Raw genomic sequence first — 13,719 nt, forward strand, 5'->3', positions numbered from 1 at the left:
TTTCTATAGAAAAAAATTCTCAGTTCACTGGACACTTTTTCTATAGAAAAAAAATTCCTCATGCCACTGAGGACACTTTTTGCTATAGAAAAAATTCCTCATGCCACTGAGGACACTTTTTGCTATAGAAAAAATCCTCAGGTCACGGAGGACACTTTTTTCTATAGAAAAAAATTCCTCAGGTCACTGAGGACACTTTAATCTATAGAAAAAATTCCTCAGGTCACTGAGGCCACTTTTTTCTATAGAAAAACTTCCTCACGTCACCGAGGCCACGTTTTTCTATAGAAAAAATTCCTCAGCTCACTGAGGACACTTTTTTCTATAGAAAAACAATTGCTCTGGTCACTGAGGCCACTTTTTTCTACAGAAAAAAATTCCTCAGGTTTCTATAGAAAAGGTTCCTCAGGTCACTCAGGTCCTCGTGTCATTGAGGACACTTTTTTCTATAGAAAAAAATTCTCAGTTCACTGGACACTTTTTCTATAGAAAAAAAATTCATCTGGTCACTCAGGACAAGTTTTCTATAGAAAAAAAATTCCTCATGTCACTGAAAACACTTATTTATAGAAAAAAATCCTCAAGTCCCTGAGAAACTTTTTTCTATAGAAAAATTCTTCAGGTCAATAAGGACACTTATTTCTATAGAAAAAAATTCCTCAGGTCAGTGAGGACACTCTTTTCTATAGAAAAAAATACTCAGGTCACTGAGGTGACTCTTTTCAATAGAAAACAAGTCCTCAGGTTATTGAGGACGATTTTTCTACAGAAAAAAAATCCTCAGTTCGCTGGGGACGCTTTTTCCATAGAAAAAAATCTCAGGTCACTGAGGACACTCTTTTCTATAGAAAAAATGCTCAGGTCACTTTTTTCTGTAGAAAAAAATTCATCAGGTCACTGAGGACACTTTTTTCTATAGAAAAAAATCCTCATGCCACTGAGGACACTTCTTTCTGTAGAAAAAATTCCTCTAGTCACTGACGAAAATTTTTTCTATAGACAAAAAATCCTCAAGTCACAGACGACACTTTTTTCTATAGACAAAAAATCCTCAGGTCACTGAGGACACTTTTTTCTACAAAAAAAAAAAAAAAAAATCCTCTAGTCACTGACGACACTTTTTTCTATAGACAAAAAATCCTCACGTCACTGAGGACACCTTTTTCTATAGAAAAAATTCCTCAGGTCACTGAAGACACCTTCTATAGAAAAACAATCCTCAGGTCACTGAGCACACTTTTTTCTATAGAAAAAAAAAAATCCTCAGGTCACGGAGGACAATTTTTTTCTATAGAAAAAAATCCTCAGGTTACTGAGGATACGTTTTTCTATAAAAAAAAATTCCTCTAGCCATTGAGGACACTTTTTCTATACAAAAAATTCCTCAGGTCACTGAGGACACTATTTTCTATAGAAAAAAATTCCTCAGGTCACTGAAGGAATTTTTTCTATAGAAAAAGTGTCCTCAATGGCTAGAGGAATTTTTTTTATAGAATAACGTATCCTCAGTAACCTGAGGATTTTTTTTCTATAGAAAAAAATTGTCCTCCCTGACCTGAGGATTTTTTTCTATAGAAAAAAGTGTGCTCAGTGACCTGAGGATTTTTTTTTTCTATAGAAGGTGTCTTCAGTGACCTGAGGAATTTTTTCTATAGAAAAAGGTGTCCTCCGTGACGTGAGGATTTTTTGTCTATAGAAAAAAGTGTCGTCAGTGACTAGAGGATTTTTTTTGTAGAAAAAAGTGTCCTCAGTGACCTGGGGATTTTATGTCTATAGAAAAAAGTGTCGTCTGTGACTTGAGGATTTTTTGTCTATAGAAAATTTTTTCGTCAGTGACTAGAGGAATTTTCAGGTCATCAGGACGATTTTTATACCCTCAGCCTTTAGGCTAAAGAGGGTATTTACACTTTGATACGATCAAAAATGTGCCTCATCGAAATAATGGTTTTAGACCCCAAGTATGTTTGTACGATATCCGTTTCAGACAATTTTGAGTAGATCTAGCAATGTCCGTCCGTCTGTCTGTCTGTCTGTCCGTCTGTCTGTCTGTCTGTCTGGCTGGCTGGTGCGCACGATAACTCTCGAGCGGATCAATCGATTCGGTTCAAATTTTGGGTATCGAAATATTTTGTCCAGATTTGATTTAAGTTCGAAGATGGATTATATCGGTCCACTCCTTCCGGTACCTCCCCCACAAAAGTTCGAAAATGTTCGGAAAATTTGTGCGCACGATAACTCTTGAAGTTAGTAACCGATTTGGTCCATACTTTGCACATCCTGAAATGTGTACCAGACTTAGATAAGGTTTCAATATGGACTCAATCGGTCTACTCCTTCGGGTACCTCCCACACAAAATTTCGGAAAAGTTCAGTTTAGGGCCATCTCTCGAATCGCTTTGATTTTTGTTTTAGTAACTTGTATTCACTGCCCCCTATACGACGGTACAAGTTTCATCAGGGGCAAGTCCACACTTCCTGAGAATATAGCCCCAAAGTTGCAAAAAACCCTATGACACCGTGTGAGGTGGTTGGAACGCAAGATAACTCTCGAATGAATCTGCCGATTCGGTCCAAAATTTGGCCTTAGTAATATTTTGTCCAAACATAGTTTAAGTTCGAAGATAATCCATATCGGTCCACTCCTTCAGGTACCTCCCCCACAAAAGTTCAAAAATGTTCGGAAAAATTGTTCGTATGGTAACTCTTGAAGGGAGTGGCCAAATTGGTCCATACTTTACACATCCTAATATATCTACCAGAGGGTGCCACCGTGGTGCAATGGTATGCACACCCGCCTTGCACGCTAAAGGTCGTGGGTTCGATTCCCCGGCCAGTCAACATCAAAACACTTTTCAACGGTGGCAAAATACCCCTCAGTAATGTTGGCGACATTTTCTGAGTATTTCAGCCTTGTACAACTTCTCTACAAGTGGTGTCTTAGACACGCAGTTCGGACTCGGCGATAAACAGTAGGTCCCATATCATTGAGCTAATATGAATCGGGGTGCACTCATTGATATGAGAGAAGTCTCCCCTGTCCCGCCTGGGATGTTTGTGGAACAATTATTATTATATCTACCAGATATAGATCAGGTTCAAATATGGACTTTATTTGTCCACTCCATCCGGTACCTCTCACACAAAATTTCGGATAAGTTCACTTTAAGACCTGCAATCGAATCACATTGATTTTTGTTGAAGCAACTTGCATTCGCTGCCTCAATCACGATGGTAAATTTTTTTTCAGGGGCAAGTCCATACTTCTTGAGCAAACAGCCCGAAGGGTGTAAAAACCCCCTATGACATCATATGTAATGGCTGGAGATCCACTTCCATAATGGTCAATGTCGATCCATTCCTTTAAGTATCCGCAAAAATGTTGATCTTTAATTCTAATCAACATTTTTGTCGGTTCATACATGCAAAATTTTTAAAACCCCCTAAATACATACGTTTTTTGGGAAAAATTGTTTCAATATACACAGGCTGAGGGTATATCTCTGTCAGCAAAGCTGACTGATACTTTTTTACTTGTTCTATAGCAAAACAATCCTCAGTCCGCTGAGGACGCTTTTTTCCATAGAAAAAATTCTCAGGTCACTGAGGACATTTTTTTTTTTTTCAATAAAAAAAAATGCTCAGGTCAATGAGGACACTTTTTTCTGTTGAAAAAATTCATCAGGAAAATCCTCAGGTCACTGGGGACAATTTTTTCTATAAAAAATCCTTAGGTCACTGAGGACACTTTTTTCTATAGAAAAAAACCTCAGGTCACTGAGGGCACTTTTTTCTATAGAAAAAAATCCTCAGATCCTTGAGGACGATTTTTCTACAGCAAAAAACCTCCGGCCGCTGAGGACGCTTTTTCCATAGAAAAAAATTCTCAGGTCACTGAGGACACTCTTTTCTATAGAAAAAATGCTCACGTCACTGATTACACTTTTTTCTGTAGAATAAAATTCATCAGGTCACTCAGGACAGTTTTCTATAGAAAAAAAATCCTCAGGTTACTGAGGACACTTTATCTATAGAAGAAAATTCCTCTAGTCGCTGACGACACTTTTTTCTATAGACAAAAAAACTTCCTCAGGTCAATGAGGACATTTTTTCTATAGAAAAAATCCCTAGGTCACTGAGGACGCTATTTTCAATAGAAAAAAATCCTCAGGTTACTGAGGACATTCTTTTTCTATAGAAAAAATCCTCAGGTCACTGAGGACAACTTTTTCTATAGAAAAAAATTTCTCTGGTCACTGAGGACACTTTTTTCCATAGAAAAAATTCCGCAGGTCACTGAGGACACTTTTTTCTATAGAAAAAAGTTCCTCAGGTCACTTAGAACCCTTTTTATAGAAATACCTACAGAATATATTCTACTTCGATAGGGTTCTAGGAATTTAGGGTGGTAGGAATTTAAAAAAAAAATTCACCAAATGCAAAAATATAGTAAATTAAAAAGGAATTCGAAGAAATTACAAATAATTAAAACTTATTATAAAAATTAAGTCATAAAAAATAATTAAATAAAACAGTGGACAATAAATAAACTTAAAAATCAAACTCTACTTACGTTGTTTCTTTGAAAAGGGAGTCTACAAATGATTTGGGGCTAAATGACAAACAGAAAAAACATGAAAATAAAAATTAAAAGAAAAAACTAATTATTACAAAATAAATAATAATTAATTAAAACTAATTAATAATTAAAAAAAAAAAACAATAATGTATGGCATTTTAAATGGTGGAGAATTTTATCAGCTGATATTTATTTTAATTTTTGGCAAAATAGTCAATTATGATTTTTTTTAAGATGTACTCACAACCTCGTATCATTTCATCAAATAAAAACAAATTTGAAATTACCTGTAAATAGAAAGGAATACAAATATATTAGTTGTTTGTTAGTAATTCTAGGCTATAAAACACATTTATACAAAATACATAATAGCTTTTGTAAATGGCGAGCAAAGCTGGCATAGAGTGATGCAGAATCACTTTTTCCTGACCAAAATTCCGTAAGATTTAAGTGAATGGAGGTATTTTAATAGTTTAAACCTCGTTTTTTAAATATGTCTACCATCGATGGTAAAAAATTGCGGTTCCGGCCAGGAAAATCGAAGTCTGAACCACTGTGCGACGTTTGGCTCAATTTCAATGGAATTCAAAACAGCCTACCTTCCAAATTTAAACAAAAAATATTGTAATCATTTTAATTTCCTTTTAATAAATGTCAATTCCAACCACATTTTCTGTCGCAGTCACATAAAATCCCCTCAATGGAAAAAATCCCCTCGAGTTACTTATTTTTAATTTATTTATTAACCGCACACAATCAATCAATAAATTCAATTAATCAGTGTTGTAGTGGTAACCACATTTTCTATTTGAATTATTAATAACACTATCACTCAATAATAATCCAAGATACAGCGATGACCTTTATTTATTTCATTAGCAGCAATGTTTCAATTAGTTTGTAATTGTTACAACACGAAGGTAGTCACAGTCAGTCAGGCGGAGGATATCCATCAATTCATCTTTACAATGAAACTTTCAAGTGTTGTTGTAATTTTTGTAAATATCACGTTGTTGTTGTTCCTAAGTCTAGCCTCGCCAATAGAAGCTAATCCTTTGGGTAAACAAAGACATAATTTACCGATTTGTCGTTGCTCATTTGATGGAAGAGCGACAAAGGGAGGAGTAGGACGTGGTGTTCCAGCTAATGGCTGTGGTTGTGCGGTAAGTTGTGCATTTTTTTAATTTATAAGAAGAAGTTTGGAAATTCATTCTAATCGAAATATTTTTATTTTTTTTTTCAGATAAATTGATAGGAACATATTTTGAAACTATGTAGGAAGATAATAATTGTTAATTGTTTTAATATAAAAATAGTAGTGTTAAATAAAAAAACATATATCAAATTATATAAAGACCATTAGAGGGCTAGTGAAGGACTCATGAAAAGATAGTCTTTATTGGCTCTTCAGACGACTTTATAATGAACTATAGCAGAGACTTTAGTGACCTCTAGTGAGACGACTTTTTATTCGCATATTTAGGCAACTTTGCAGTCGACTTACAGTCGGGACGATTTAATGGTCGTATATTGAGACGACTTTACAGACGTCTACTTAGATGACGTTATAATCGTCTATTTAGACGACGTTATAGTCGTCTATATATTTAGTAGTATATCAACTAAATTTCTATAGAAAAGTGTCCTCAGTGATCACAGGAAATTTTTTCTATTGAAAAAAGTGTCATCAGTGAACCGGGAAATTTTTTCTATAGAAAAAAGTGTCCTCAGTTGCACGACTAAATTTATTCAATAGAAAAAGTGTTCTCAGGCCCTGAGGAAATTTTCACTATAGAAACAGTGCCCTCAGTGACCTGAGTTAATTTTTTCTATAAAAAAACGTGTCCTCTTTTTCCCTGAGGAATTGTTTTCTATAAAAAAGGTCCTTCTTCCATAGAAAAAGTGTCCTCAAGTGTCTTTTTCTGTAGAAAAAAGAGTCCTCAGTGTCGTGAGGAATTCTTTTCTTCCAGAAAGTGGCCTCAGTGAACTGAGGAATTTTTTTCCTGTAGAAAAAAAGTGTCCCCAATCTGAAAATTATTTTCCCATAGAAAAAATTGTTCTTATTAGTCTGAAGAAATTTTTTATGGAGAAGTGTTCTCAGGGACCTGCGGAATTTTTTCTTTAACAAAATGTACTCAGTGAACTGAGGATTTTTTTTCATATAGAAAAAAGTGACCCCAGTATCCTGAGGATTATTTTTTCATAGAAACTAGAGTTCTCATTGGCCTGAGGAAATTTGTTCTACGAAAAAAAATGTTCTTAGTGACCTGAGGATTTTTTTCTATAAAAAGTGTCTTCATTGGCCTAAGGAATTTTTGTCTATAGAAAAAAGTGTCATCAGCGACTTGAGTAAATTTTTTCTATAGAAAAAAGTATTCTCATTGGCATAAGGATTTTTTCTATAGAAAAAAGTTTCCTCCGTGACATGAGGAAATTAGAAATAAAAGAAAGTCTCTTCAGTGACCGGAGGAACAATTTTTCTATAGAAAAGTGTTCTACGTGACCTGATGAATTTTTTTTTATAAAGAAGCGCGCTCAGTGACCTGAGGAATTTTTTCTGTAGAAAAAAGTGTTCTCATTGACCTGAGGAAATTGTTTCTGTAGAAAAAAACTGTCCTCATGGCCTAAAGTACTTTTTCTTAGAAAAAAGTGTCCTCAGTGATCTGAGGAAATTTTTTCTATAGACAAGTGTCCTCAGTGGCCTGAGGATTTTTTTCTGTAGAAAAAAGTGTCTTAAGTAACCTGAGGAACTTTTTTCTATTGAAAAAAGTATCTTCAGTGACCTGAGGAATTTTTTTCTATAGAAAGAATTGTGCTCAGTGATGTGAGAAATTTTTTTTTCTGTAGAAAAAGTGTCCTCAGTGACTTAGGTATTTTTTTTCTACAGAAAAAAGTGTCCTCAGTGACATTAGGAATTCTTTTTCTATAGAAAGAAGTGTCCTCTTTGGCCAGAGGAATTGTTTTCATATATAAAAGGAGTGTCCTTAGTATCCTGAGAATTATTTTTCCATAGAAAAAAGTGTTGTCATTGGTCCGAGGAAATTTTTTCTATAAAAAAGCGTCCTTGGTGACCTTAGAATTTTTTTCTATAAAATGTGTCCTCATTGATCTGAGGAATTTTTGTGTATAGAAAAAAGTGTCCTCAGCGACCTGAGTAAAGTGTTTCTATAGAAAAAAGTGTTCTCATTGGCCTGAGGATTTTTTTCTATAGAAAAAAGTTTCCTCCGTGACTGAAAAAATTTTTCTTCGATGGCCTGAGGATTTTTTTTCTATAGAGGAAGGTGCCCTCAGCGACCTGAGTAAAGTTTTGTATAGAAGAAAGTGTTCTCAGTGAATTGAGGAAATTGTTTCTTTAGAAAAAACTGTCCTCATGAGCTGGAAAATTTTTCTATAGAAAAAACTGTCCTCATAGGCTGAGGAAACTTTTCTATAGAAAAAAGTGTCGTCAGTGACCTGAGGAAATTTTGTCTAAAGAAAAAAGTGTCCTCAGTGACCTGAGGAAATTTTTTCTATAGTGACCGGAGGAAATTTTTTTTCTATAGAAAATGGTTATACGTGACCTGAGGAATTTTTTTCTATAGAAAGAAGTGTTCTCAGTGACCTGAGGATTTTTTCTGTAGAAAAAAGTGTTCTCAGTGACCTGAGGAAATTGTTTTTATAGAAAAAACTGTCCTCATGGCCTAAAGAACTTTTTCTATAGAAAAAAGTGTCCTCAGTGACCTGAGGAAATTTTGTCCATAGAAAAAAGTGTTCTCAGCTACATGAGGAAAATTTTCCATAGCAAAAAGTGTCCTCAGTAATCTGAGGAAATTTATTCTATAGAAAAGTGTTCTCAGTGACCTGAGGAATTTTTTCCTATAGAAAAAAATGTCTTCAGTGATCTGAGAAAAAAATTTTCTATAGAAAAAAGTGTTCTACGTGACCTGACGAATTTTTTACTATGGAAAGAAGTGTCCTCAGTGACCTGTGAAGTTTTTTTCTATAGAAGAAAGAGTGCTCAGTGACGTGAGGAATTTTTTTCTGTAGAAAAAAGCGTCCTCAGTGACCTTAGGAATTGTTTTACTATAGAAAAAAATGTCCTCATTGTCCAGAGGATTTTTTTCATATAAAAAAGAAGTGCCCTTAGTATCCTGAGAAATTTTATTCCATAGAAAAAAGTGTTGTCATTGGGCTGAGGAAATTTTTCTATACAAAAAAGTTTGCTCCGTGACCTGAGGAAAATTTTTCTATAGAAAAAAGTGTCCTCATTGGCTTGAGGATTTTTTTTTTCTATAAAAGAAGGTGTCCTCAACGACTTGAGTAAAGTTTTGTATAGAAGAAAGTGTTCTCAGTGAATTGAGGAAATTGTTTTTATAGAAAAAGGTGTCCTCAGTGACCTGAGGAATTTTTTCCATAGAAGCAAGTGTCCTCAGTGATCCGAGGAAATTTTTTTTATATAAAAGTGTCCTCAGTGATCCGAGGAAATTTTTTTTATATAAAAGTGTCCTCAGTGACCTCACAATTTTTTATAGAAAGAAGTGTGCTCACTGACCCGACGAAATTTTTTCTATAGAAAAAAGTGTCCTCATTGGCCTGAGGAATTTTCTTTCTATAGAAGGAGGTGTCCTCAGCAACTTAAGTAAAGTTTTGTATAGGAAAAAGTGTTCTCATTGGCCTGAAAATGTGTCCTCCGTGACGACAGAAATTTTTTTCTATAGAAAAAAGGGTCCTCCATGACCTGAGAAATTTTCTTCTATAGAAAAAACTGTCCTCATTGGCCTGAATAATTTTTTCTATAGAAAAAAGTGTCCTCAGCGGCCTGAGTAAATTTTTTCTATAGAAAAAGTTTTCTCAATGACCTAAGGAAATTGTTTCTATAGAAAAAACTGTCCTCATGGCCTGAAGAAATTTTTTCTTTAGAAAAATGTGTCCTCAGCGTCCTGAGTAAATTGTTTCCATAGAAAAAAGTGTTCTCAGTGACCTGAGGAAATTGTTTCTATAGAAAAACTGTCCTCATGGCCTTAGGAAATTGTTTCCTACAGAAAATGGTGTCCTCGGTGAGCTGAGGATTTTTTCTATAGAGAAAGTGTCCTCAGCGACCTGAGAATTTTTCTATAGAAAAACTGTTCTCAGAAAAGCGTGTCTATAGAAAAGTGTTCTTCAAAAGTTCAGGAAGTTTTTCTATAGAAAAGAGTGCCATCAGTGACATGAGGAATTTTTTTCTACAGAAAAAAATGACCTTTGGGATTTGAGTTTGCAGACCACTTTATAGACGTCAATTCAGACTACTTAATAGTAGAGCATAATCAGGCGATTTTGTAGTCGTCTAATGAGTCGGCTTTATAATCGTTTAGTCGTCTATTGAGACGAACTGATAGTCGTCTATTAAGACGAATTTATTATCTTCTATTGAGACTACTAGTCGTCTACTAAGACGACTTTATAGTCGTACATTAAGACGACTATATACTTGTCTATTGAAACGACTTTATTGTCGCCTATACTGACGAGTTTATAGTTTATAGTGAGAAGGCTTTATATTCCTCTATTGAGACAACTTTATAGACGTCTATTGAAAGGACTTTATAGTCGTCTATTGAGGCGACTTTATAGTTGTCTTTGAGAAATCGTTTTTAAAGACGAATTTATTGTCGTCTATTGAGAGGACTTTAAAGTCGTCTATAGACACAACATTATAGTCGTCTATTGAGATGACTTTATAGTTTTCTATTAAGACGTCTATTATATCGACTTTGTAGTTGTGTATAACTACGACTTTATAGTCGTGTATAAAGACAAATTTATAATCGTCTATAAAGACGACTTTACAATCATCTATAGATTCGACTTTATAGTTCTCTATGGAGACGACTTTATTGTGGCCTATAGAGCCGATTTTATAGTCGTCAATAGAGACGAGTTTCTAGTCGTCTATAGAGACGATTTTATAGTTGTGTGTTGAGAAACGATTTTATAGTTGTCTATTGAGACCGCGTTATAGTCATCTGTTGAGAGGACTTTTAAGTCCTCATAAGTCTATTAAGACAACTTTATAGTCGTCTATTGAGAAGACTTTACGGTCACCAATAACTGAAAGCTCGCACGACCATATGCTTGTCAGTTTGATTAAAAATCGCAAAGCATCGAACTGTGAGTGTATGCACATCCTTGGCAAAACTAGGAATCCTTTGCAAAAGAAAAAAATGCTCACCACTATCACAAGTGGGTGGCAAAGTGAAAAGGTAAAGAAGTAATTATTGGCTGTGTGGCGCCATCTCTATTTAAGGATATGATATCATCGCAACATCTCTCTTGCTGTTCTTTTTCGTATTTTGATTTGATGTAAAATAAAATGCAAAGTTAATTAAATTGAAGCTGGCTTGCTGTTAATGCTCTGATAGTTTTTATCGTCCTCCTCAAATGGAGGATTCGAATGGGGAAATGAGAGGTTTATTATTATTTCAAACGAATGGATTTGATTATAGCACTTATAAGCTGTGGCTGTGGTGATGATGTTGTTATTAATTTTATATTGAGTTCTGTAGATGATTATGGCTTTGGCCTATAAAATAACAACATTATATACATATTTCTTTATTAAATAATGGAAACCAATATTGCATTAGTGGTTTCTTATGTAGATGTTAAAATTAAGTGATACAAGGATATATTCAAGAACAAAAAAAAAACTTTTTATTGTATATAGGAAATAATGAAGATGCAATTTTATAATTGCGAAATATTGGGATAACTACCAAATAAAAATATACTGACCTCAAGCTCGAAGACAATTTAAATTTTTTATAAAATATTTTTCCAATATTTTACATAGTTGAAATTCTAAAGGTGTACACATGAATATTATATAACCCGTTTCGGTTAAGAAAACGTCACAATGGAAGTGATTACCCTACAGGTAACCCTAACCCTACCTTGTATAGCCATATCTTACTTATTTGTTTATTATTTCTACATAGAACCACAACATTTTTGGACAAATTTCTAATGTTGCTATGCATTCTATAGATATGTATGTGTGTTTGTTATTTGTATCTGTGTGTCTTTCTTATGTAAACACATAAAAGACGAAAAATCGAACAACCTTGACCCAAACTAGGACATACTACACATCCGTACATTTATATATACATACACACATACATATGGTGTAAAGTTAAAAACGGATTACGCCTATTCACATATACATACAAACATACATACGTATGTACGAATATTAATCGGTATACTGAAACACATATGTACCTTTAACACAGCATCAATATCCACACAACTAAACAAATATATGTATGTACATTCATGTGGACATGAATACAAATAGTTTTCTTGATTATGAAACTTGTGAATGTATCGAACTATTGTTGCAAATTTGCAAACAGCAACAGCAACAACAACTACAAGTGTGTAGAACAATAAAAAAATATTTGCTATAGACCTGAAATACAAATAAAGGTAAACAGAAAGAGAAGGAACTGGAAGAAGAACAAGTAATTTGTAAATCACAAAAAATACAGATTTAATTAATTTTGTTAAAAAAAAAATTTAAACTCTCATAGACGACCATAAAGTCGTTTCTATAGATGATTGAAAAGTCGCCTCTATAGACCACTATAAAGTCGTCTCCATAGACGACCATAAAGTCGTCTCCATAGACGACCATAAAGTCGTCTCTATAGACGACCATAAAATCGTCTCTGTAGACGAAAATAAAGTCGTCTTTATAGAAGTCTTCTCTATAGAAGACTTAAAAGCCGTCTCTATAGACGATCATAAAATCATCTCTATAGACGACCATAATAGTCGTCTCTATAGAAGACTTGAAAGTCGTCTTTATGGACTACTAAAGTAGTATCAAAAGTCGACTCTGAAGTAGTCTCAATAAACGACTATAAAGTCGAATCAATACACGACTGTGAAGCCGTCTCGATGGACAACTATAAAGTCGTCTCTATTGACGACTATAAAGTCGTCTCCATAGACGACTATAAAGTCCTCTCTATACTATAACGTCATTTCTATAGACGACAGTAAAGTATATGGATACGATAACTATCGAAGGGGAGTAACTGTCGTGGATCCAACTTTGCACGTCATAATATTTCTCTCAAGCTTAAATCAAATTCGATAATTCCTTCGAGCATCTTGGAAGATGGGTTTGAAACTTCTACCGAAGGTTGCCACCGTGGTTGTGATTACAACAATATAATTTTTTCGTGGACTAGTCCATGCTTCTTGACATAACGAAAGTTCTTAGCTGTCGGCAAAACAGCTGGGCTCTATTTTACTTTTTATTTAAATCCTTTGTGTATCTCTGTCAGAAAATCCCAACATCTTGCGCTCAGATCCCATTTTATACCGGGTTTCAAATCGATTCGAAATCTTTACCGCATTTGGTTCTTACAACGATTTCATTCGGGGGTAGGAGGAGGGATGAATACATGCTGCCATAAGGATAAGGGACCGAAAGTCATAAAAACCCACTACTGATAAAAACCAGTAAGAACAACGATAATTTGGGCCGGGCCGAACAAGTTATACCCTCCGCCATGAATTTCATTGAAGTAAAATAAAAAAATTAGTTTTCCTTCGTTTATGAAGAAGACTAAATACCAAATTTCAGCAATTCGGTAAAACAATGTGGCAAACCTTCAAAATGCCAAAATTCGGGCGGAACCGTTTTATGGGGGCTATATCACAACGTCGATCTTGTATAAAATTTTATAACCTCATGAAATACTAAATAAAAAATGTCAATCATTTCGGTGGGATATTGGCGTCACAACCTTCAGAATTACGAATATCGGGAGGTACCGTTCTGTGGGGGCTATATCGAAACGTGTACCGATATCTAAACGAAACGAATACCGAATTTCAACCTTTTCAGTGGGTTGTTGGGGCGACAAACTTCAAAATACCGAAAATCAGGAGTTACCGTTCTATGGACCTGTACCAAATTTCTGGGGGAATGTTGTTTACACACCAAACAAACACTAAATACCAAACTTCAGCCATTTCGGTGGAATATTGCGGCCAAAACCTTCAAAATACAAAAAACCGGGACGTACCGTTCTATGGGGACTATATGAAGGCGTGGACCTATACCGACAAATTGAGAGGGGAAAAATATCCTCAACAAAGACTAAATA

The 13,719-nt window shown here is 34.7% G+C and overlaps 1 protein-coding gene and 1 long non-coding RNA gene across 40 annotated transcripts in view; one reads left to right on the forward strand and one right to left on the reverse strand.

Moving 5' to 3' along the window:
* Positions 1–13,719, reverse strand: part of Sap47 (Synapse-associated protein 47kD) — a 252,255-nt gene that overhangs the window by 122,121 nt on the left and 116,415 nt on the right. For 14 of the 39 annotated variants that reach the window (XM_073975462.1, XM_073975551.1, XM_073975437.1 and 11 more), the window contains exon 3: positions 4,571–4,609. The exons of the other annotated variants lie outside the window; for them this stretch is intronic. In XM_073975462.1, coding sequence (XP_073831563.1) covers positions 4,571–4,609 — 39 coding nt within the window. The remainder of the gene's footprint in view (positions 1–4,570; positions 4,610–13,719) is intronic. 39 annotated transcript variants of the gene reach the window in all.
* Positions 5,472–5,930, forward strand: LOC141398378 (uncharacterized). The gene is made up of 2 exons (XR_012411631.1): positions 5,472–5,739; positions 5,820–5,930. It is a non-coding gene; the product is annotated as an uncharacterized lncRNA (long non-coding RNA).

This window comes from Musca autumnalis, unplaced genomic scaffold (genome assembly GCF_047663935.1).
Source record: "Musca autumnalis isolate F117 unplaced genomic scaffold, ASM4766393v1 scaffold_1, whole genome shotgun sequence".
Classification (NCBI taxonomy): domain Eukaryota; kingdom Metazoa; phylum Arthropoda; class Insecta; order Diptera; family Muscidae; genus Musca; species Musca autumnalis.